Below are 27,237 nucleotides of genomic sequence, written 5' to 3' on the forward strand. Positions count from 1 at the left end.
TATATATTTAATAACATTGTTTCAAACTTTAATTTGTCCAAAATCAAATAATAAATAACACTCAGGCTCCCAGGAAAATTTCCCAATGTAGCGTAGAGCATTGGTGTTGTTGCTGGTAGATAAAGGTCAAATGAGGTAATCTTACATCTAAATGATCTGCCACCAGGCTTACTAGCATTTATTTAAGAACCTTCATGAATCAAAACACAGTGTTCTAACAGATTATTATCTTAGACACTTTAAACATTAAATTAATAAGCATTCAAGTCCTACTATGATTAAGTTCACCAGTCTATCCTAACAATATACTTTAGAAGAGTAAGAGTTCTGATAAGAGAAGGGGAGAGGCTAGAAATATCGTAAGAGAAGAGCAGCTGAAGTGAGAATGTAAGAGACTGTTACAAAGATTTAAAACATTCTACAGTGGAAGAAGAAAGGAAGGAAAGAGTGAAGGAGGGAAATTAGGGCTGCAGAAATGAATCTGACCTGTTGCTGGGGGTGCTGGCATACACCTGTAATCCCAGCTCTTGCGAGTCTGAGACAGGAGGATTTCCATTAGTTCAAGGCCAACCTGGGCTACATAGTGTAAGGCCAGCCTGAGTCGCTGATATCATGCTCTGTAAATAATAGATGGGCATTAATATTTATTTGAATAAATGAATAAATGATTGAATGTTGATTGTTTAGTTGAACAGTAAGAAAGAAGAAATACTTAAAGTGTCTTTGATTCTCAGAGACAATTCTTGGGTACATACATATTGGGTACAATGGGAGCAGTTGTTTAAATGCACAAGGAACTAGGGTTTTTTTCACTGATATAGAAGTTTGCATAGTTTTTCTGTGAAACCTTGGGTTATACCTAAAACTGCTTTTTTAACAATTTCCCCTAATAACACAGAAACATATTATAGAGGAATATAGTATTATTAACTACTAATATCCTTGTGACATTTACTTACATTTTCTTTTACAAGGTGGATATCTGAAAGCAACTGCTTGAAATAGGAATTTAATGAGGATTCAGTTTTAACACACACACACAAAAAAGGAGAATTCTTTGATCCTGTACCTGAGTCCTGAAAAACATACAAATTTTAATACAAGGAGGCTTAAAACTCCTGGAAGTGCTGGAATGGAGAGTAATAAAAGCCAAAGGGAAAGGTAGGGTACTTTTTAACTTCAGTTGGATTTGTATTGGGTCCCTTTGTTCCTAGATGTTTCTTGAACAAGTTATATGCATCAAAAACCCAGAGAATATAGCAGTAGGCTTTGGGAGATTATTGGTAAATTGCTGGGGAGAGTGATGTGAGGAGGGATGCTGCAGAAATTATTCAAAGAGGTCAGGGGCAGACTCTGAAGACTGAGTGCTGCTAAAAGCACAGGGTTGATCAGACTGGCAAAGAAACAACTCTGCACATCATTCCTCCTGGGCTCTGTCCTTGACTCAAAGCCTCATAATAGGACTATAAGCTTATGCTCAGCTTCCAGAGAAATGTTTCTTTACCTGGCTTCAGAGGGTTCAGGAAACTCTCTGCCTCATCCAAAAACTGGCTTGGAAATCCTCTCCATTCACCAAATGCAGGAATAACAAAACAAAGATACAATCTTGTGTTTTAAACTTTTCACCTCCTTATTTAGAAATAATTTGTAGTTCAAAGAGTAAAATTAACACTTTAAAAGGAATAAGCTACTGTTAAAATTCACCATGAAAATATAAAATGATCAACATAAAATCCTCTTTAACAGATACTTCTTGATTTTTAAAATGGAGCATTTCAGTAGGGTAGGAAAACTAAAGAAAGATGGAGAGAAAAGAACTCCAAAGATATCATAATTTCTTATAGAATAAGGAGAATTAAAATCTGCACCTCAAGGCAATATTGTCGAGAAAATACAAACTGGGCATATGATTTATGTAGTGTTTGTTTTTTGACATCTTCATGAATATGACTTCTAATGAGCATTAGATCTATATTGGATATTTCCTATAGTTGCCCCCAGTAAGATGTAGATAGCATGCTATGTTAACAAATTGATTATCAAGTAAAATAACAATAAATGCATGTGAGCAGGCTGGCTGAGATGACTCCAGTCAGGTTCCAATTCCAGTTTCTCATGACACTTTTCTCTTCAGGTCCAATCGCTTGTGACTTGGCCAGGCAGTGATGAGAAATCATACAGCAGTAACAACATTCATCCTGCTGGGACTGACAGATGATCCAAAACTACAAATTCTCATTTTTATATTGTTGTTTCTCACCTACATGTTGAGTGTGGCTGGGAACCTCACCATTATTACCCTCACGCTTTTGGATTCCCATCTTAAAACTCCCATGTATTTTTTTCTCCGAAATTTCTCTTTCTTGGAAGTCTCATTTACCACTGTCTGTATTCCCAGATTCCTATACACTATGGCAAGTGGAGATAATACTGTTAGCTATAACGCTTGTGCTATCCAATTATTTTTTGTTGTCTTCTTTGGAGCGACAGAATTTTTTCTCCTTGCTGCCATGTCCTATGACCGCTATGTGGCCATCTGTAAGCCCCTGCATTACACAACCATCATGAACATCAAAGTCTGCACTATACTTGTTCTCTGCTGTTGGTTTGCTGGTCTGTTGATTATCCTCCCACCTCTTGGCATAGGCCTTCAGCTGGAATTCTGTGACTCAAATGTGATTGATCATTTTGGTTGTGATGCCTCTCCCATTCTGCAGATCACCTGCTCAGACACAGTGTTCATAGAGAAAATTGTCTTGAGTTTTGCCATCCTTACACTCATTATTACTCTAGTGTGTGTTGTTCTCTCCTACACATATATTATCAAGACCATTCTAAAATTCCCTTCTGCCCAACAAAGAAAAAAGGCCTTTTCCACCTGCTCTTCCCATATGATTGTGGTTTCCATCACCTATGGCAGCTGCATCTTCATCTACATCAAACCTTCAGCAAAGGAAGGAGTGGCCATTAATAAAGTGGTGTCTGTGCTCACTACTTCAGTTGCTCCTTTGTTTAATCCATTCATTTACACACTTCGAAACAAACAAGTAAAAGAAGCTTTCAAAGATACAGTACAACGGATTGTATTTCTCACAAGGAAGTAAGAGCCTACTGATGTTTTTTAAGCTAATTTAAAGTAAATTTAAATCTGAATAACCGTGAGTAACATTTATGAATTTAACAAATACATAGTTTCTCCCTATTCTGTAGATTCATCAAGCTAATCTCCCAGAAACATTTTTCTCTGAAAAAAAAATCAAAATCAAACAATTTATTTCACCTTTTTTAAATTTAAACTTTATTCAGAATGTTTTCTTTAATTACAGTATGCTCCAGAGATCAGATTCCCTCAATATTCAATATCATAAAAAGGAAATGCAAATGAAATAAAGTCACATCTCTGGCCATAGGATCTTCTCATGATGTGGAATCTATAAATGCAGAGACCACTTCTCAATTCTTGGAAACATTTCAGTATCTAGCCCCAATTGCTCAAGAGTAATTAAAGATCCTTTAGTGAAGCTTAAAAGTGTTGTAAGACAAAATGGTACACTCCAGAGCTCTTCCTTATTTTAACATGTCCATTTTTCAGATATATATAAAAGATATTAATGGGGCAACTTCAAAATTAGTGAAGATAATTATTCTTTCTTTTCAACTAATATCCACAAAAGTGTTTCCACTAGCTTTTCTGGAAATTATTTGGGAATACTGCATCTTAAAATATTACACAACTAAGAAAGAGAAAAAATAACTTCCAAGTGTTGAATGTCTTCAACAGCATTGCTACTAAAGATGTTTAGACATAGATTCCAAGAGTACAAGCCCTGAACTTAGAGGCAGGGTAGCAAAATCCTGATTGGGTACATTGTCTTTTGACTTGCTTCATCTCTTGGCTCAAGAAAAATGTTAAAGCTTAGGAGGACTGATGAATATATCATAAAAGTTCATAATTTGGGAAGAACACTATAATGTGCATTTCATGACCTGGCATAGGCTAACTTGTAAGATCCAGGTATAGCATAAAATCATACGGGAGTTGATCAAAATATATCATGTGTGTTTACATTTCAACAAATTTATTACAGTAAAAGACATATTGCCATTAAGTCCCCTCAAAATACTCCCCTTTGTTCCTAACTCACTTATCCCATCATTCTTGCCACTTGGTGAAGCAGTCTTGGAAGTTGTCTTTCATGACTGTTTTTATGAAGTTTGATCAAAAATACAGTGAATGTTGCTAGCAAATGCCATTCACTGGCGAGGCAGGCCCTTCAAAACATTCTGGTGTATCTTCATCTACTTTATTCATGAAATCCGGTACCATGTGACTTCTGACTTGTCCCCAAAATCAAAATGACTATGAAAGGCAGACATTTTGAATTAATTCAGGACATCAAGACAGCCACAACAATGCAACCAAGGCACACCTAGAATGGTCCAGAAAAGAGAAGGAAATGCAAGCAATAGTTATTCAGAAAAATTGAACCAAATAATTGGGATTCTTCCTATTAAATGATTTTTTTTAAGTTTTTTATTGTTTGCATGATTTGTGATTGTGAAAATAGTTTTATACTCTCAGTGCATATACAACTATTATCAATATTCATTAAGCATCATCCAGCTGCTGAAATACACTTTAAATTTTAACATAATTTTAATTGTTCATATGAAGTCATGGCCTTAGCTTCTTTAATACTTCAAAATATTTGGAAATAATAAGACTATTTCTCAGGCCTTTCTTTTTTTCACTTTTAAGATTTCAAACACACACACACACAAACCTCACAATTAAATGTTCTCTAGCTTCTCTTCTGTTAGTTAATTTAAGCATAATTTATGATGTATGTATTAACTCAATAATTGGATTAATAACTTCCTGTGAAATGTGAGTCATTAACAAGCACAGTTTATGCCTATTAATCTCATTTTTTGCTTTGAATGATGATGGTGAAAGTTGAGAACATTCTGAAGATTTTTTTATAATCCTACTCAGTTTACTATCCAAGAATCAAATGCATCTGGGTGGGACAAATATTTGAAATGAAGTAGGCTCAGAAAAGTTAATGATCTACTCTGTTCTGGGTAATGAGGCTATTCTCCTCATTTTCACTTACTGACTAAGAAGTAAATGAAGTGAGTGGCACTATGTGACTAGAGCCTCAGCATGGAGCAGGGACCAGTGTATCAACTAAACAAGGTCACTGGTGGGCCAAATTTGGTTCCTAAAAATGATCCAAATACTATTAAAACTAATACTATTAAAACTAATTTTAACTTTGCAAAGTTTGGTCAATAAAAAATGTTCAGAACTTTCTGAAGTTTAATTTTATATGTAGATTAGAGGAATTTGACATGAAGTGATAAACGTTTTCCACATATGTACAAAAACGTGTATATCTGTGCCACTCTGCTCTCAGTTCTTCCTTTTAGATCTGCTATTTCAGTCTCTCAGCATTACTAGTTTCTGCTAACAAAAGTTCATGCTTGCAACTCATGATGCTGTTATTGCTATCAGAGTCTTAAAATTTCAATCTCTCAGCTAGAATTATATTCACAGCTAACTGAAGATACACTACTCCTACTAGACACAGTGGTACACACCTGAAATGTCAGCTACTCAGGAGATGAGGCAAGAAGATGGCAAATTTCAATCTAGCACCAGCAACTTAGTGAGACATTAACTCAAAATAAAGTTTAACAAACAAAAAGCTGGGGAGGTGGCTCAGTGGTACAGTGCTTGCCTAGTGAGTACAAGGCCCTGGGTTCAATCCCCCATACCACACATAAAAGATATTTTTGTAATTCTTTATTAGTATATGTTTCCAGTACATGACTGCATTCCTTGTGTGGAGTTCATACATGTACATAACACAACTTTGTTATTTTTTCATCCCTTCCTCCTCTCTCTCCCTCCCTCCATCTCTTGGTCCTCTTCTCTTTTGCAAAACATCTATATCACTATTTCTTATTATCTATGGGTTTCTTTGTTTGTTTTTTGATACCAGGGATCAAACTTGGGACCTTGTGCTTGCGAGGCAGGCTGCAGAACCACTGAGCTAAATCACCAGCCCTCTAATTATCTATGTTTTATAGATGATATAGGAGGGGAAAAAAGAGGAGGAGAAGGAGATGTAAAAAGAATTAAGATGTGTCATGTATGTGTTTCAACTACACACAATGAATGTATTCATTATGTACCACAAGCATATACTAATATGAAAAATAAAATTTGAGAATCTCTCACAACCAAAAGAAGCCTAAAACTATGTAACAACTCAGTGTAATGTGGTATCCTACATGATTCTGGAATATAAAAAGGCTTGGGGTAAAAGCTTTAAAAACCTGAATAAGGCTGCCATTCCACCCCTCACAGCCCAGAGGTAGGGGCTTCTGGGCTGCCATTCAACCACTCCCAGCCCAGAGGTAGGGACTTCCAGGCCACCACTCCACCACTCCCAGCCCAGAGGTAGGGGCTTCTGGACCGCCATTCCAAGGCCGACAGCCCAGAGGACTTGAGCCATGTGGGCACCAATAGCACCCCAGCTCCCCCATTGAAATGAGAAGACACATAAACAAGTCTCAAAAACAAACTTCCAGATCACCAACAGCAACCCCTAAGGGAAATGAGATGGAATACTCTGATACTCAAACAACTGGACTCCCTGAACTGGCAACAAAAGAGGATCTGGAAAAAATGAAATCAGAAATAATTTCTCAGATAACAGCAGAGATTGGGCTCATAGTGTGAGACATGATTAATAAAATTAGAGAGGAGCTGTGGAACATGATGGAATCCCAATATAGGAAACAAATGGAATCCATAAAACAGATGCAAACAGACTTCCAGGAGATCAAAAACTCCATTGAAACTCTACACAGCAGAATGAGCCAATGTGAGGACAGACTTTCACATAAAGAAGATAAGATTGCAAGTAATGACCAGGAAAAGAGAAATCAATCCAGCAGCTACTAGATGATGCACAGAAGAAAAACATAAAATGGACTGGAGGCAACAAAGAAACAGGAGAGAGTGCAGATGACATAAAAAAAAATGTTCACAAAAGTAATGGCAGAAAACTTCCCAAGCAGAGGAAAAGAAGTTGACATACAGATGAGTGAGGCATATAGGACTCCAAATAGACTCCATCAAAAAAAATCTACACATAGGTATATAATTGTTAAATTTCCAGAAACCCAACAGAAGAACAAATTACTACAAGCAGTTAGAGGAAAGAAAAAAATCACATACAACGGAAAACCCATCAGAATCCCAGCAGACTTCTCAACACAAACCCTCAAGGCAAGAAGAGCTTGGAGTGATGTATTTCAAGCCCTAAAGGAAAACAGCCTCCAACCCAGACTGATGTACCCTGCAAAACTATCTTTCAAAATTGATGGAGAAATAGGATACTTTCATGACAAAGAGCACCTTAGGAACTTCATGAATACTAAACCAGCACTCCAAAAAATTTTAAATAATATCCCAGGAACAGACAATGAGGATCACAACCACAGAATGCACAGCAGAATGAACCCATTGGGAGTGACAAGAAATTAAATGTAAAGGGGGAGAATTCAACAAAATGAAAAAGTCATGACAATGATGTCAATATGTATCAGTTATAACCATCAATGTTAATGGTGATAATTCACCAACCAAAAGAAATAGAGTGGCAGAATGGGTCAAGAGGCAAAATCTAACAATATTCTACATATAATAAACACACTTAATTCAAAATGAAACTCATAGACTGAAAGTTAAAGGGTGGAAAACAATGCTCCAAGTGATGGGAACACAAAAAAAAGCAGGAGTAGCTATCCTCTTGGCAGATCAAGTAGATTCCAAACCAACACTGATTAAGAGAGACAAAGAAGGAAACTACATCCTTGTAAAGGGAACAATCCAACAGGAAGAGAAGACAATCATAAATATCTATGCATGAAACATTAGTGCACCCAACTATATGAAACAAAAACTAATGAACATGAAAAGTCATATATGCACAAATACAATTCTACTGGGGGACCTCAATACCCCACTGTCACAAATAGATCAACTAGACAAAAAAATAAGTACTGAAATACTAGAACTCAATCAAACTCTTGAACAAATGAACTTAACAGATGTTTACAGAGTCTTCCACCCCACAAAATCAGAATACACATTCTTTTTCAGCTGCACACAGGTTGATCTCTAAAATAGACCACATACTCGCTCATAGAACATGTTTAAGTGAATGCAAAGGAATTGAAGTTATCTTCTGTATATTATCAAACCATAGTGCAATAAAATTGGAGATCAATAGCAAAAGAAACTGCAAGAATTTCATAAACACATGGAAATTGAACGGCACGCTTCTGAATAACCAGTGGGTCACAGAGGAAATTGAAGAAATCAGACAGTTCCTTCAATTAAATGACAATGACAATACATCATATCAGAATCTATGGGACACAATGAAAGCAGTCTTAGGAGGGAAATTCATAGCAGTGAATGCACATATTAGGAAAACAGAACGAGCCCAATTAGCAACCTGATGCTGAACCTCAATTTTCTAGAAAAAGAAGAGCAGGACAAACCCAAAGCTCATACAAGGGAGGAAATTATAAAGATCAGAGCAGAAATCAATGGAGACTAAGAGAATGGAACAAAAAAATTAATGAAGCCAAAAGTTGGTTCTTCAAAACAATCAACAAAATTGACAAACCCTCAGCCAACCTTGTCAGAAAAAGGAAAGAAAAGGCCCAAATCCATGCAATTAGGAGTGAAAAGGGTGAAATTACAACAGACCCAGCAGAAATCCAGAGAATCATCAATACCTACTTCCTGAACCTATATGGCAATAAGATGGAAAACACAGAAGAAATAGAGATTCCTAGATACATATGAATTACCAAAGTTGAACAAAGAAGACCTAAAAATTCTAAACAACCCAATATCAAGCAATGAAATTGAAAATGTAATTAAAAGCTTAACAACTAAGAAAAGCCCATGTCCTGATGGCTTTATTGCTGAATTCTACAAGACATTTAGAGAGGAACTACTGCCACTACTGTTTAAACTCTTCAATGAAATTGAAAAGGAAGCAATACTCCCAAATTCCTTCCGGAAAGAAAGCATCACCTTGATTCTCAAAGCAGGGAAAGACCCAACCAAAAAAGAGAACTATAGGCCAATCTCACTAATGAACATAGATACAAAAATCCTTGATAAGTTACTGGCAAATAGAATACAGAAGATCATCAAGAAGATCATACATCCTGATCAAGTGGGATTCATCCCAGGGATACAGGGATGGTTCAACATATGCAAATCAATCAATGTAATACACTATATCAATAGACCTAAGGACAAAAACTATATGATTATCTCCATAGATTCAGAAAAAGCATTTGACAAAATCCAACATGCATTTATGATAAACACCCTACACAAATTGGAATAGACGGTCTCTACCTCAATCTGATAAAAGCCATCTATGAAAAACCAACAGTCAGTACACTAAATGGTCAAAAACTGAAATCAGGAACAAGACAAGGATGTCCACTGTCACCACTCTTCTTCAATGTAGTTTTGGAACATTAGCCACAACAATTAGACATGAGAAAGGAATAAAAGGAATAAAAATAGGAAATAAAGAAGTCAACCTGTCATTATTTGCAGATGACATGATAATCTATATAGAAAACCCCAAGAATTCCACCAAAAGTCTTCTAGACTTAATAACCAAATTCAGTCAAGTAGCTAGATACAAGGTCAACACACAAAAATTAATAGATTTCCCCTACACGAACAACAGACTCACTGAGGCAGAAATATGGCAAATAATTCCTTTCACAATAGCATCCAAAAAACTGAAATACCTAGGAATCAACCTAATGAAAGAAATCAAAGACCTTGTCTCTGAAAATTATAGCACTCTGAAAAGTGAGATTGAAGATGATATCAGAAAACAGAAAGGCATTCCATGCTCCTGGGTAGGAAGGATCAATATAGTGAAAATGCCATACTTCCAAAACTGCTGTATAGATTCAATGCAATTCCAATTGAAATCCCAGCGGCATACTTCATGGACCTTGAGAAAACAATCCAAAATTCATTTAGAAGAAGAAGAGACCCAGAATAGCAAAAGCAATTCTAGGCAAAGTGACATGGCAGGGAATATCACAATTCCCAACTTGAATCTGTACTACAAAGCTACTACAATAAAAACTGCACGGTACTGGCAAAGAAACAGACCTGAGGAACAGTGGAACAGATTAGAAGATGCAGAAACAACTCCAGACACACTCAGCCATCTCATCTTCAATAAAGGAGCCAATCACCCTCACTGGAGGAAAGATAGTCTCTTTAATAAATGGTGCTGTAAAAATTGGGTTTCAGGACCAGGATTTAGCTCAGTGGTTTTTCCACCTGCTGTGCAAGTGCAAGGACCCGAGTTCGATCCCTGGTACCAAAAAAAAATAAATTGAGTTTCAACTTGTCAAAGATTAAAACTAGACCTATATCTCTCATCATGCACTAAACTAAAATCGAAATGGATTAAAGATCTAAATATTAAAAGAGAAACGCTGAACCAGTTAGAACAGGGGTTAGGTAGAACTCTTGAAGACATTGGTGTAGGAAAAGATTTAATGAACAAAACCTCAGTTGCCCCTGAACTAGCACAAACATTCTACAAGTGGGATCTCTTCTCATTGAAAAGGTTCTGCACAACAAAAGAAACCACCAACAATGTGAAGAGACAACCCACAATTTGGGAAAAAATCTTCACCTATTGTTTGTCAGACAAAGGTCTACTATCTCGAATCTATAAAGAACTTTAAAAGATCAGACCTCCCAAATTTAAAGACCCAATCTGAAAATGAGCATCTGAAATGAACAGGTATTTCTCAGACAAAGTAGAAATAGCAAGTAAACATATGAAAAAATATTCAACATCACTGGTCATTCGAGAGATGCAAATGAAAACAATGCTGAGATTCCACCTCACTCTGGAAAGAATGGCTGCTATCATGAAATCAACCAGTAACAAATGCTTGCAAGGCTGTGGGGAAAGAGGAACCTTGCTCCACTGCTGGTGGGAGTGAAAACTGGTTCCACCACTGTGAAAATCAGTATGGAGATACCTCAATGAACTAGGACTGGAAGTCCCATTTGACCCAGCTATTCCCCTGCTGGGTATCTTCCCCAAAGAATTAAAAGAGTCATACCGCAGTGATATATGTGCACCCATGTTCACAGCAGCACAATGTGTAATAGCTAAAACTTGGAAACAGCCCAAATGCCCATCAACTGGAGAGTGGATAAAGAAAATGGGGGGTGTTTTTATTAAAATGGAGCACTACCCAGCCATAAAAAATGAGAAACTAGAGACATTTATAGCTAAGTGGATGCACATTGAGGCGATACTCTTAAGTGAAATAAATAGGGCACACATGTGTAAATACCAAATAGTTTCTCTAGTGTGAGAAACTGAAAGTGTAAATAAGGACTAAAAAGTATCATAGATAATCTGAAATAGGAAGAAAAGGGGCAAAGGGGAAGGGGAAGTGGGAGGGTAGGGAAAAAGAAAGAAGAGAATGGAGTTCAATTGAGAAAACTGAAAAATTCTAACAAAATCTTCATAAATGGGGAGGTATGGAGTTGTTGAAGTGAGGGCAGGGGAAGGCGGAAAAATGAGAGAGAAGAGAGATTTTGTAAAGTTGCAAATTTCCAATGATGAATGTCATTATATTGTATACCTAAAATGTACCAATGATTAAAATGAATAATTGATAATGCAAAATAGGAAGAAAAGGTCCAAAGGGATAGGGGAAGTGGGGGGGGGGGAGGAAAGAAGAGAAAGGAAAAATTATGAGAAATGGAAAAAATGGAAACAAAGTCTTTGTAAATAGGGAAGGGTGGAGAAGTGAAGAGAGGGCAGGGAATGGGGAAAAAAATAAGGACCAAGATTTATCATGTAAAAGTACAAGTTCCCAATGAGAAATGTAAATGTATTTTATACCTATAATGTATCAATAAAAGAATTTTTTAAAAAAACCTGAAGAAACTATGAGTTTTATTTAATAATCATGTGACAATGTTGGTTCACTAATGCATCACAGTACTGTAAGATTTTAATAATAAGGGAAACTGAACATAGGAGATTGAACATCCTTTGTATTATCTTCTCAGCTGTTCTGCAATATAAAATGTTCTTTTTATTTAACAAAAAAAGGTCTACTAAAAATAAATGCAATCTTCTACCTAAATGACCACTGCTTTCTCCATGATGAAAAACATCTGTGGTAACCTAAATGATACATTTGAAAGAAAACTTAAATATCTGTTTGTAGGCCACCAGATGTATAGATGGTGTTCAATCCCACTATTCCATCTCTGGTGCTCTTCTCTTTAGCCTGCTGATGACCTGTGTTTGAGTCTCCCATTGCAGCTTCCTCACCAGTCTCTCTGGGATGAGTTTTCTTAAATATCTATTCAACTTTTGTTTTTGAAAATGGCAACAAAAGATTTTTATATGTCCCTAGTACCGAGGACCCCCCCCTTCCAGGAACATACTATTTATTAGCAAATTGATCCCAAAAAGGCTGTTCTGAAGAAGAAAAAAATGTGCCACTTCAAATATTACAAAATCTCCAAAAAGCTAATGTATTTATTGCTTTGATAATCATTTCTCTTGGCAACAGGCCCCTAGAAAGTCTCTGGCCTTCAACACATTTTTTCACAGTTTACTAAGTATTTGAATGATTGTTCAGCTTTTTGTGATGTAGTATGAAAACATAAAAAAATAAATCTTCCTCAGAGCAATAAAATAATATATAAGATATGCAACCATGAAGGGTTAACACTAAAAGACACCACACAAGACAACAATAGTGAAATACCAGGAGAATGGCAAACACCATGAATATTTTCAATTCAGAAGAGAAATTCCTGTAGACAATTGAAATAATAAAAGCATGTATGCTATTTACTATGTTCTAGAAATTATTCTAAATAATACATATGGCAAAAATAGAACCACTAAATATTTTATGAGTTATATATTATTATTATCAACATATTTTGTTAATAATTAATAATAACACACTATTATCATTCTTATACTGTAGACAATGTAACTGAGACACAGAACCTAGATCACACAACTAATAGGTGGAAAAACTGAGGCTTGAACCCAAGTAACTGGATCCATACACATGATCAGAACTCAATACTGCTTCCTATTCTGGAAGATTCTGTGAAGGAGCAGAATTTTCCTTAGACCAAGAAGAGATTTAGAAAAGATAACAAATATGCAGAGAGCATGTCATCCAAGGGAACAGGATCAAAAAGTGGGGGTTGGGGATTGTGCTTCAAAACCCTTTGAATAAATCTTTGTATTTGGGCAAAAGATTACCTAAGGCAGATATACAAGTTATAAATACTCAGTGATATTTCCTGACTGATTAATAATTTGAAGTCTTAGTCACTCATAGAGTTTAAGTCTAGATGACTGGAAGTACACCACCTTTAACTCAAGGAGATAATTTGGAAAATCAGTACTGTGCTTTTTTATCATTTCTCCAAATTGTTCTTTCTGTCTCCTTTCAAACTCTTATTTCTTAAATCCAAGCATACCCCTTCCAAAATAATCTTTCAAAAGGGAATATGAGTTCTTTTCTTCACATTCCTCCTCTACCACCAAAAAAAGTCTTTAATGACTGCCTACTGAGGACGGATTAAAGTCAAAGCTCCTTAAAATAGCATTCCAGAACTTTAGAAACCTGGTCTCAAATATCCCCCTACTGTCCTCTCTTAATACCTCTCCTAAGTTTAGTTCAGTCACATGAAGTCTCTCACTAGGTCTTTGCAATGCAGTCTCCTCAATCTAAAAGATACTTTCTCTTTATCTATCATATGTATCATTCATCAACTTCTACAAACTCCCTCCATCACTTGGCATCCATGAGAGCACACACTACTTTCCCTCATGTAACTACTGAGGTATTATTATAAATAAATTGCCCTAAGGTAGAAAAACCAACAAAAGGACAGTGACAAACCCTACAAAACACTAATCTATTATATATTTGTCAGTCTTTCCAGACAATCAGGAAATAATCAAGTGTTTTACCTGATAATTGAACCAAACTTGCAAAGGGGTAGCTACGCACACTGGCTCACATGGCATGAAAGGCTTTCATGTAGTCAGATAACTCAATGGGAAAATCTGAAATTCATTTCTCCTTGAAGTCAAGCTATACTTGTTTGTAGATGACATGATCTTTGACATAAAAAATATCAAATCTCCAACAGAAGACTCTTAGAACTGATGAACAAATTCAGCAAAATGGCAGGATACAAAATAAATACATTAAAAAATCAATAGTGTTCCTATACACCAACAATGAACCTAATGAGAAAGAGATCAGGAAAACAATTCCATTCAGGGTAGCTTCAAAAAAATTAAATAACTAAGAATTAACCTATCTAAGGAAGTGAAAGACTTCTCTATAAAATGAATATACTCTAGAAAATGAATTGAAGAGGACATCAGAATATGGACAGGCAAAACCAGTATTGTCAAAATGGCCATATTAACAAAAATTATATATAGCTTACATGAAATTCCAAGCAATATACCAACAGTATTCATCACAGAACTAAAAAGAGGCAATCCTAAAATTTATATGAGACAGAGACCCAGAACAGCCAAAACAATCTTGAGCAACAAGAGCAAACCAGAAAGCTTTATAATCCTGTATTTCAAGTGATACTACAAAGCAACAGTAATTTTTTTTAAAGCATGGTACTGGCACAAAAAATAGATACACTGACCAATGGAATAGAACTGAAGATGTATAAACAATCCCATGCACTTTCCGCCATTTAATTATTGACAAAAGAGCCAAAAATGTACTCTGGGAAAAAGACATATTTTTTACATATGATGCAGGGGAAACTGGTTTTCCATATGCAGAGGAATGACCTGGGATCCATACCTCTCACCTGACAAATCAAAATAGATCAAAGAGCTGGATATTAAAACAAAAATATTTAACCTGCTGGAAAATAAAACAGGAAAAACTCTTTTAAGATGTATGCCTAGCAAGGGCTTTCTGAACAAAACCTGAATTGCACAAGAAATAATACCAAGAATCAACACATGAGACCATATCAAATTTAAATTCGCCTGCACAGCAAAGGAAACAGCCAACAGAGTAAAGAGACAACCTACAAAATGGGGGAGGGGGGTTTATTATCTTCTCTTTGGAAGAGGACTAATATATAGACTATATCAATAACAAAAATAGACACCCCCTCAAAGTAAAGCACCCAATTAAAAATGGACAGTTTAATGCACTTGTCAAAAAAAGTTCTTTAGAAAGTTCTTGCCACTTTCTAAAGCAGTCTGGAAGCTCTTTCTATGTGTTTTTAGTTGCTTTGTTGTGGCTGTTTTGATGTCCGGTATCATTTCAAAATGTTTACCTTTCATGCCCATTTTGACTTTGGGGAAGAGCCAGAAGTTTTAAGGTGCCAGATCTGGGGAATAAGGTGAATAAGGACACACCATAATGTTTTTACTGGCTTGCTTTTCCACTGGAGGACTCTAGGCAGCAACATTCACCATAATTTTCATAGCACCTCCTAAAGACTCTCACAAAAGAGGACTTTCAGAGTTGCTTTAGAAAGTGGCAAGAATGATGGGATAAGTGTCTTCAAAGTGAAGGAGAGTATTTCAAAAGGAATTAATGGCAATGTGTCTTTTATTGTAATAAATTTGGTCTCAGTTTAACACCATTTATCATCAGTACAAAAAAGAAACAAAAACTGAGAACTTGAGGGTGTAGCTCAGTGGTAGAGCCCTTGCCTAGCATGTGTGAAGACCTGAGTTCAATTCCTAGCACAGGAAGGAAGAAGGTTTTGAAAGAAAAAAGAAAACTGAAAGACAATCCAACATAGGGGCTGATATACCAAATTCTAAATAAAGCATTAGCAAATTATAATTGACCTTTGTTTCCGTTTTTTAAAATGATAACCAAATTTGAGTTTATGTCAGAGACACAAAGGTGGTTTAGTATTAACCTATGAACATCACTTACTCATAGACAAAGAAAAAATTCTATATTTACTAGATATACTAAAATTTTTACTAAATATGCTACTTTACTACATATAATTTTTAATACAATTTAATACTCATTCATAAAAACTCTTAATAAGCGATGCATGAAAGTTAATCTTAAAGTGTCCAAGTAGATCCAAATTAATTGGCTCTGTTGGCTTTTGCCCAAGAAATAAGTTAGGAAATAAAAGGTTATTATGAAAGATGAATGAGAAAGTGTTTGATCCTTAGATTATTTATAATAATGAGTCATACAGTTGTACAAAACATATATCAGGCTAAGGAACCCCCAGAACCAAGGGGAAGCTGTTTTGCCTAAGGTCAATGTGTGCATCCACACATATCCAGCATCTCCCAGGGCATCCCTGAGAGACTTCTATGAACTAGACTAAAGAAGCAATCCCTCAAGCAATGAGAAGTCAAAGGAAAAGAAGCCACACTTGTGCATTGTCATCTGACACATTGTTTGCCATGTGACCTATTATATCACCCCTTCTCCAAGGACACCATCTTAATTGATAACCATTTAACATTTTCCTCACAAATTTCATTACACAATAGGTTAATTAGTGACTTTTGAACCTAGTATCCCAAAGGGGCGTCTGTTTGATTAATCCTTAAATACCTATTGAGGACAAGAGAGATATAATTTATACCATTCTCATTAATATAGAAATCACAGGGAAGGGCTGGGGATTTAGCTCAGTGGCACCGCACCTGCCTTGTAAGCTCAAGGTCCTGAGTTCAATCCCAGTGCCAGAAAAATAAAAAAAAGAGCTCACAGGGAAACCTGACTTTCTATAGAGAAGTCAAAATACCAATGTTGCCCAAATCAAAGTGAGTGTCTCACCATCACAACGGCCCCAAATTACTGCAATTCTACAGAATATAGGAGTATGGATATAGCTCTGTGATAGAGTGCTTACCTAGCATGCTTAAGGCCCTGGATCCAACTCCCAGCACTAAGGGGGAAAAAAAGGAACAAGAAAGAAACCCAGAATGAGCGTTTTTCCCAGACTTAAACTCAGAAAATATCTGACTTATGGTGTCCTTAAAAGACTTGTTAAAAATAAAGGATATTGGAAGTCTTGGGAAGTTGGACAATGGGAACCTAAGAGACCTCTGCCCAATGAAAAACTTCCCAGTGAGAGCAAGTGCATAGATGCATGAGAAGTACTGTGCTAACATCATAACTAACAAACTCCTGCTCCTCTGAGATACTCTATGAATCCTTGTGATTAAATTGCCCATAAACACTGTGAACTGCAATCTGAATGGTGAGTATGATTTACTTAGTCATGCTAATTGCTCACCCTGGAGAACCCAAGTAGTTCAAAGTTACAGGACAAAACGCCTTAATTTATGTATTTGAAAACCCAGCTTCTAAATAACTATAAACAATGTTTCTTCATGGGAATAACTAAATGGAAATCAATATGTTGCTCTATTCTATAACAAGTGACATTTGAATTCTAATAAGACTTTAGAAAGGTTGTTCTTGGGAGTAGTCTCAAGTACAGGACAGGACATTTTTAGGAAGAGAATATAGTTTCCCTTGTATAAGACCCTGGAAAAGGTTCCTATTCTCTCAATCCAGCAAAAATATCTCATTAATGTTTATTTTTTGCTACACAACTTGAATATCTTCCATAAAGATAATTCTATTTAATGAGCAGTACCACAAATCTGAACTTCCATATGCTTTCCTGCACAAGTTTACCTGTGGTGTTCCAGGTGAGACTAGGACACTAACAGATGATGATTTTTTCAAAAACATCTTAGAATATTATGGGAACACAGAGCTTAAGCCAGGTTGAGGACCTTGGTGAATACTACATGGGGGCAGCTGGACCCTGGATCAGAAGACAAGGATAGTAGGGATACTTTGCAATTTCAACATTTGGTCCAGTGTGATCATTTCCTGAGTAGTTCCACAGTATCCAAAAAGCAGCTATTGCTCCAAACATTTTTACACACTCAAGTCAGATTCCAGGTCAGAGGTCCTCTGAGTATATGTTGGAAGTGGACACATCTTTGGCAGAAAGGAAAGGACTGCGCTTCCCCAGTCTCAGAGAAAACACATTTCAAGATTATGGAGGGAAATCTGTTGAAATAGACAAGGGAAAATCATTCATATGAAAAAATAATTGAGGAATCCTGAAAAAATTCTGTTCTATCCCAGTAACAAGAGAAATTGAGAACCCTAGAGAAAGTGAGTGGGAAACATTTCAGCTGCTAAAAATGTAATTATTATTGAAGAACAACCATCTCTCTGCAAATATCCTTAACTCAGAAAGAAGCCCTGGACAATAGCTCATGTAGTTCCTAAAGTTTACTTGACAGATAATGCTGCAAAGAGGATGTCCATCATTTTCTAAAAAGCTAAAGAGGCAAAATCCATTAGTCAAATGAATAGCTGAGTAGTCCATGTTCTGTAGTGGCTGTGAGTTGAGTTTCTGTAGTCAGACTGCTTGGATTCATATTCTTGCTTTATCATATCCTAAGCAGTGACCTCAGGTGAGAGTTCTAATATTTCTGGGCCTTGGTTTCCTAATCCATAAAATAAGGATTAAACTATAAGTAGTCTTAGATAGTTGCTTTGAGAATTAAATGAGGTAATATAACTATTTAACATGGCATCTACCTTCTAAAAGTTACTATCACTGCCATTTCTTAGGTATATGTTAATTAAATTGAATACACCAATATCATTGACATTATTAAAGTAATATTACATGCAATACAATATAATTATTGTTAATATATTGTGTTGCTTATATTAATATAGTGATATTTTTTGTACGTTTGTTTTTCAAATATTATTTTATAGGTACATTTTAGGTATACAATATAATGACATTCATCATTGGAAGTTTGAACCTTTACATAATATCTCTTGGTTCTTATTTTTTGCCTTTCCACTCCCCTCCCTTCAAAACTCTATCCCTCCCTATTTAAAAACTTTGTTTCCATTTTTTCATTTTCTTATATTAATTTCAATCCCTTCTTTCCTTTCCCCTACCCTTCCCACTTCCCCTTCCCCTTTGCCCCTTTTCTTCCTATTTCACATTATCTATGATACCTTTTAGTCCTTATTTACACTTTCAGTTTCTCACACTACAGAAATGATTTGGTATTTACACGTGTGTCCTGTTTATTTTGCTTAAGAGAATCACCTCAATGTGCATCCATTTATCTATGAATGTCTCTAATTTCTCATTTTTTATGGCTGAGTAATACTCCATTTTAATAAAAAAAAACACATTTTCTTTATCCACTCTCCAGTTGATGGGCATTTGGGCTGCTTCCAAGTTTTAGCTATTACAAATTGTGCTGCTATGAACACGGGTACACATATATCACTGTGGTATGACACTTTTAATTCTTTGGGGAAGATACCCAGCAGGGGAATAGCTGGGACAAATAGGACTTCCAGTCCTAGTTCATTGAGGTATCTCCATACTGATTTTTACAGTGGTGGAACCAGTTTTCACTCCCACCAGCAGTGGAGCAGTGTTCCTCTTTCCCCACAGCCCCACCAGCATTTGTTATTGGTTGATTTCATGATAGCAGCCATTCTTTCTGGAGTGAGGTGGAATCTCAGCATTGTTTTCATTTGCATCTCTCGAATGACCAGTGATGTTGAACATTTTTTCATGTATTTACTTGCTATTTCTACTTTGTCTGAGAAATACCTGTTCATTTCAGATGCCCATTTTCAGATTGGGTCTTTAAATTTGGGAGCTCTGATCTTCTTAAGTTCTTTATAGATTCTAGATGGTAGGCCTTTGTCTGACAAATAATAGGTGAAGATTTTTTTCCCACATTGTGGGTTGTCTCTTCACACTGTTGGTGGTTTCTCTTGCTGTGCAGAAGCTTTTTAAGGAGAAGAGATCCCACTTGTTGATTGTTTGTGCTAGTTCACAGGCAACTGACGTTTTGTTCAAAAAATCTTTTCCTACACCGATGTCTTCAAAAGTTCTACCTAATCTCTGTTCTAGCCAGTTCAGGGTTTCTCTTTTAATATTTAGATCTTTGATTCATTTTGATTTTAGTTTAGTGCATGGTGAGAGATATAGGTCTAGTTTTAATCTTTGGCAAGTTGAAACCCAGCTTTTCCAGCACCATTTATTAGAGAGCCTATCTTCCCTCCAGTGAGGATGTTTGGCTCCTTTATCAAAGATGAGATGGCTGAGTATGTCTGGAGTTGTTTCTGCATCTTCTAATCTGTTCCACTGTTCCTCAGGTCTGTTTCTTTGCCAGTACCATGCTGTTTTTATCACAGTAGCTTTGTAGTATAGTTTCAAGTTGGGGATTGTGATATCCCCTGCCATGTCTCTGTTGCCTAGAATTGCTTTTGCTGTTCTGGTTCACTTCTTGTTCCAAATGAATTTTTGGATTGTTTTCTCAAGGTCCATGAAGTATGCTGCTGGGATTTCAATTGGGATTGCATTGAATCTATATAGAAGTTTTGGAAATATGGCCATTTTCACTATATTGATCCTTCCTAACCTGCAGCATGGGATGTCTTTCCATTCTCTGATATCATCTTCAATCTCCCTTTTCAGAGTGCTGTAGTTTTCAGAGAAGAGGTCCTTGACTTCTTTCCTTAGATTGATTACTAGATATTTCAGTTTTTCAGATGCAATCGTGAAAGGAATTATTTGCCCTATTTCTTTCTCAGAAAGACTATTGTTCCTGTAGAGGAAAGCTACAGATTTTTTGTGTGTTGACCTTGTATCCAGCTACTCTACTGAATTTGGTTATTAAGTCTAGAAGACTTTCACTGAAGTTCTTGGTGTCTTCTGTATAGAGTATCATGTTATCTGCAGATAATGACAATTTGACTTCTTCATTTCCTATCTTTATTCCTTTTATTTCTTTCTCTTCTCTAATTACAATGGCTAATGTTTCCAAAATTATATTGAACAAGAGTGGTGATAGTGGACATCCTTGTCTTGTTCCTGATTTCAGTGTGAAGGATTTCAGTTTTTGACCATTTAGTATGATATTGGATGTTTGTTTTTCATAGATGGCTTTTATCAGATTGAGGTAGAGACCATCAATTCCAATTTTGTGTAGGGTGTTTATCATAAATGCTTGTTGGATTTTTTCAAATACTTTTTCTGCATCTATGGAGATAATCACATGATTTTTGTCCTTGGCTCTACTGATATAGTGTATCATGCTGATTGATTTGCATATATTGAACCATTCCTGCATCCCTGGGATGAATCCCAGTTGATCAGGGTGTATGATCTTCTTGATGATCTTCTGCGTTCTGTTTGCCATTATCTTATTAAGGATTTTTGTATCTATGTTCATTAGTGAGATTGGCCTATAGTTCTCTTTTTCAGTTGGGTCTTTCTCTGCTTTGGGGATCAAGGTGATGCTTGCTTCCAGGAATGAATTTGGGAGTATTCCTTCCTTTTCAATTTCATTGAAGATTTTAAACATTAGTTGCAGTAGTTCCTCTCTAAATGTCTTGTAGAATTCAGCAGTGAAGCCATCAGGACTTGGGCTTTTCTTAGTTGGTAAGTTTATGATTGTTTTCAATTTCATTGATTGGGTTGTTTAGAAATTTTAGGCCATCTCTGTTCAACTTTGGTTATTCATACTTATCTAGGAATCTGTCCATTTCTTCTGTGTTTTCCATCTTATTGGTGTATAGGTTCTCAAAGTATGTATTGATGATCCTCTGTATTTCTTCTGGGTCCATTGTAATTTCACCCTTTTCACTCCTAATTGCATGGATTTGGGCCTTGTCTTTCCTTTTCCTGATAAGGTTGGCTAAGGGTTTGTCAATATTTTTGTTCTTTCAAAGAAACAACTCTTGACTTCATTGATTTTTTGGTATCATTCTCTTAGTCTCCATTGCATTGTTTTCTCCTCTGATCTTTATAATTTCCTCCCTTGTATGAGCTTTGAGTTTGTCCTCTTCTTTTTCTAGAAGATTTGAGTTTCAGCATCAGGTTGTTTAATTGGGCTCGCTCTGTTTTCCTAATATGCATATTCACTGCTATGAATTTCCCTCAGAGACTGCTTTCATTGTGTCCCATAGATTACAATATGATGTATTGTCATTGTCACTTATTTGAAGAAACTGTCTGATTTCTTCTTTAATTTCCTCTGTGACCCATTGGTTATTCAGAAGTGTGCTGTTCAATTTCCATGGGTTTATGAAATTTTTGCAGTTTCTTTTGCTATGGATCTCAAATTTTATTGCACTATTGTCTGATAATATACAAGGAATAACTTCAATTCTTTTGCACTTACTTAAACCCATTCTATGAGCGAGTATGTGGTCTATTGTGGAAAATGACCCATGCGCAGCTGAGAAGAATGTGCATTCTGAATTTGTGGGGTGGAAGACTCTGTAAACATCTGTTAAGTTCATTTGTTCAACAGGTCGATTGAGTTCTAGTATTTCATTACTTATTTTTTGTCTAGTTGATCTACCTACTTGTGACAGTGGAGTATTGAGGTCCCCCAGTACAATTGTATTTATGCATATATGATTTTTCATGTCCATTAGCATTTGTTTTATATAGTTGGGCACACTAGTGTTTGGTGCATATATATTTGATTGTCGTCTCTTCCTGTTGGATTGTTCCCTTAACAATGATGTAGTGTTCTTCATTGTCTCTCTTAATCAGTGTTGGTTTGAAATTCACTTGATCTGCAAAGAGGATAGCTACTCCTGCTTTTTTTCAGGTTCCTGTCACATGGCATATTGTTTTCCACCCTTTAACTTTCAGGCTATGAGTTTCTTTTTGAATTAAGTATGTTTCTTTTATGCAGCATATTGTTGGATTTTTCTTCTTGACCCATTCTTCCACTCTATTTCTTTTGGTGAATTGAGACCATTAACATTGATGGTTATAACTGATACGTGTTGATTTATCATTGTCATGACATTTTTTTTGTTGGATTTTCCCCCTTGGCATTTAATTTCTTCTCATGCCAGATGGATTCATTTTTCTGGAGTTCTTGGGGTTGTGATCCTAGTTTTCTTTTCCTAGGATATTGTCTAAAATTTTTTTGGAGTGCTGGTTTGGTATTCACGAAGTTCCTAAGGTGCTCTTTGTCATGAAAGTATCTTATTTCTCCATCCATTTTGAAAGATAGTTTTGCAGGGTACATCAATCTAGGTTGGAGGCTGTTTTCCTTTAGGGCTTGAAATACATCACTCTAAGCTCTTCTTGCCTTGAGGGTTTGTGTTGAGAAGTCTGCTGTGATTCTGATCTGTTTTCTTTTGTATGTGATTTGATTCTTTTCTCTAACTGCTTGTAGAAATTTGTTCTTCTGTTGGGTTTCTGGAAATTTAACAATTATATGCCTATGTGTAGATTTTTTTGATCAAGGCTAGTTGGAGTCCTATAAGCCTCACTTCTCTGTATGCCAAGTTCTTTTCCCCTGCTTGGGAAGTTTTCTGCCATCACTTCTTTGAACAGTTTTTTTTTATGTCATCTGCACTCTCTCCTGTTTCTTCATAGACTCCAATCACTCTTATGTCATTCTTCTAGCATTGTCTAGCAGCTTCTGGATTGATTTCTCATGGTCCCTTATAATTTTGAAGCAATTTTTCTTTTCCTGGTCACTATTTGCGATCGTATCTTCTGTATCTGAAATTCTGTCCTCACATTGGCTCATTCAGATGTGTAGACTTTCAATGGAGTTTTTAGTCTCCTGGAAATCTGTTTTTATCTGTTTTATAGATTCCATTTGTTTCCTGTGTTCAGATTCTATCATATTCCTCAATTCCTCTATTTTTTTAATCTGTGTCCTCTCTAGATTTATTAATCATGTCTTGCACTATGGGCACAATCTCTGCTGTTATCTGAGAAATTATTTCTGATTTCATTTTTTCCAGATCCTCTTTTCTTGCCAGTCCAGGGAGTCCAGGTGGTTGAGTATCAGAGTGTTCCTTCTCATTTCCCTTTGGGGTTGCTGTAGGTGATCTGGAAGTCTGGTTTTGAGACTTGTTTACATGTCTTCTCATTTCAGTGGGGTGGGGGGTGTTGCTGTTGGCACCCACATAGCTCACCTCCTCTGCACTGGGAGTGGTGGACCAGCTGGCCAGAAGCCCCTTCCTCTGGGCTGGGAATAGTGGAATGGCTGCCCAGAAGCCCCTTCCTATGGGCTGGGCATGGTGGAACCAATATAATAATATTAAATTAATAGTATTATCTATTATATGTTATTAATATAAAAATTATTAATATAGGTCTATTGTCTCTCATTAAAATATTGTTATTCTCTTAAATTCCTCATTAGAAATTTACATAAAAGCCTGAGGTGAGAAGTGTGCCAATGTACATCAAGATGCCTGGGGTGAGAAGCACAAATGCAGTTATTAGACTCTAAGTCATTAAGTGAATTTGTTTTCTAGACCTCAGTATTAATGGTAAGTGTTCCAAAAGTAGAGACTAAAGAAAAAGCAGGAGCAGACTGGATACTTCTGGTAGACAAAGAAACACAATAGAAGTGACAAACTTTGGAACTGGTGAGTGAAAACTCAAAAATCAGGAAAAACATTCCTACATATTTTTTTCTAACATGATACGGAAAGAGGTATGAGGATTTAGGAACTTAGAATCTTTATTTACCTTTGTTCCTAACAAGGATTTGACTGCTGACTCTGATTTTTCATCTTCAAAAAATTAGCAAATTACCTAAAATGATCTTTAAGGTCCTTTGCATGTCTTAATTTATATAGCTCTTTTAAGCCATTGATCACTTTATTTACAGTAACTTGGCACGCATTTTGTTAAGATTTTTTTCTTTCTTGTTCCTGTATGACCATTAAAGAGAAGAAGATAAGGCAATATGTATAGAGCATGAGAGAGATTAGTTGTTAGGGAGAATTAAAAGAAAGTATCCCAATGTAATCAAAGAAGAGGCCTAAGACAAGCCCAGAAAAGAACATGAAACCTGTGATCACTGAGATGAGAACCGAATATCCCAAGGAATAATGTTTGAATTTTAAAATTTTGGCAGGAAATTACATCAGAAAATGTGAATGTAGATTATAACTGGAAAATTAAAAAAGAACAAGTCACTTGTATTTAGTTGGAATACACATCAATAAACACCGCCTTTGTAGAATTCAAGATGTCCTTATAATTTTGTAATTAATGGTGAGGATAGCAGAAAAGTTAAAATACATAAATGTGTTATACTAAAAGAGGCAAATCCAGGGATAAAGTAAGAGAGAGTATAAGAGAGCAGGCAAATCTGCTCATATGGGAAGAGGAAGCAAGGCCCAGAAGAAGAATTAGAAAGAATAAATAGAATTTATATAATATTGGCTCTGTAGTGGGCATAATGCTAACACCTTAAAGAATTTTGTAGCTAGATGTGATGATGCAAACCTGTAATCCCACACTCTAGGGAGGTGAAGCAGAAGTATTGCAAGTACAAGCCCAGTCTAGGCAATTTAGTGACTTAGCCAAACCCTGTCTCAAAATAAAAGGTAAAAAAGTTGGGGATGTAGTTCAATGTAAAAGCACTGGATTCATTACTCAGTATCACACACTCACACACACACACACAGAATAATTTGTTTAATATTTAAAATAACACATGAAGAAGTTAAAAATTATATTTATTGTGAAGAACACACAATTAATATTTTCATTTCACAGACAGGAAAATGGAGTCCATTGCTGAATTTTCCAAGATTTCATGGTCATTAAATGGCTGACTTAGGTCTCAAAACCTAATAATCACCAAACCCCACACTATTAGCAATTATCTCTTATAATCAACCTAAATGGACCCACTCAGGAAACTCAGGGAGTAGGTTCGAGCAGCCTCTGCCACACTTCTTCGAAGAAAAAAAGGGTAAAATGATGAACACAACTGGAATCCTCACTTCCAAGCTACCCCTTTCTACTCACAATCCCCCCCGCTCGACAATATCACTCTTAGCTTCAAATAACTTCCAAAATAATTAATTCTTATTTACTCTTAAACACATATGAAATAGCCTAGTGTAATTTGGGAAGATTTAACTAAAAGTGACTATTTTCCAATTCCTAAAATTGCCTCAGTATGAGATCCTTACTTGATGATTTAAAGCTCAAATTCTAAAGGAACTGATACTGTAACATTCTAATTATACTTTAAATGCTATCAGTCAATTAACTATCAAGAACAAACTGGTCTCCATATATGTGTGGTTCTATTTCTAGATTCTCTGTTTTATTCCAATGATCTCTATGTCTTTCCTCACACCAATACTGCCTTGATTACTGTAGCTTTAGAGGAAGTCTTAAAATTAGGTAATAAATGTCTTCCAACACTGTTCTTTTCTTTTTCTTTTTACTTTTCTAGGTCCTTTGTACTCCTACATAACTTTTAAATTTCAACATCCAATTCTTCATCTATACCAAGTATACATAGACCTGAATTAGTATATATACCTTGTGTTTTCTAATCCTGCTAAATTCAAATACAAGTTCTAGGGGCTCCTAGAGATTTCTTAGTATGTTCTCTGTAGATGATCATTTCATCTACATATAAAGATTATACTTCTACCTTGTCAATCCTATCCTAACTGTGTCATTTTATTGCCAGACTATTTTGGTTTGGGTCTATGTTTCAAAGTTTAATGGACAGATGAAGAGTACGCATATCTGCCCTTGTTCCCCACCTTAGGGAGAAAGCATTGTATCTTCTCCATTCATATAAGGCATTTTTGCTGGAAGTATGGAGTACATGGCTTATCTGTTGAGACGGTTCTGTTCTACTTCTGGTCTCCAGATAGCTTTTATGATGAACAGCTGTAGAATTTAGTCCAATACTTTTTCTCCAACTACTGACATGATCACATGGCTTTTTCCTTTCCTCTGTTAAAATGATGACTTATGAGGGTGGATCTTCCAATGCTGAACCAACACTGCCATCCCTACAATAAAACCATTTTCTTCATATTGCCAGATCTGACTTTAATAGTTTGTTTTATTAAACAAATTTTTACCTATGTTTATACGTTTTTCTTCTATCATCTTTATCCAGTTTTAGGATTAGCACATGCTGATTTCCTAAAATGAGGGAAGAGGTGTTCCTTCTTTTTTCTGCTTTAAATGTTTGATATAATTTATCAGTTAAAATATAT

General features: G+C 35.9%; 1 protein-coding gene across 1 annotated transcript; it reads left to right on the top strand.

The window, feature by feature from the left end:
- Positions 1 to 2,150: 2,150 nt before the first annotated feature.
- On the top strand, positions 2,151 to 3,104 carry LOC101704875 (olfactory receptor 6C2-like). Its single transcript, XM_004861386.2, has one exon. It carries the CDS (start codon positions 2,166 to 2,168, stop codon positions 3,102 to 3,104), a length of 939 nt encoding a protein of 312 aa, XP_004861443.1. The 5' UTR covers positions 2,151 to 2,165.
- Positions 3,105 to 27,237: the final 24,133 nt, after the last annotated feature.

The sequence above is a fragment of the Heterocephalus glaber genome, unplaced genomic scaffold, assembly GCF_053883595.1.
Source record: "Heterocephalus glaber isolate CG9 unplaced genomic scaffold, H.glaber_assembly_v1.0 deba00001569, whole genome shotgun sequence".
NCBI lineage: Eukaryota > Metazoa > Chordata > Mammalia > Rodentia > Bathyergidae > Heterocephalus > Heterocephalus glaber.

Coding starts and splice junctions, on each gene's coding strand:
- LOC101704875 (XM_004861386.2), top strand. CDS start 2,166: ATGAGAAATCATACAGCAGTAACAACATTCATCCTGCTGGGACTGACA.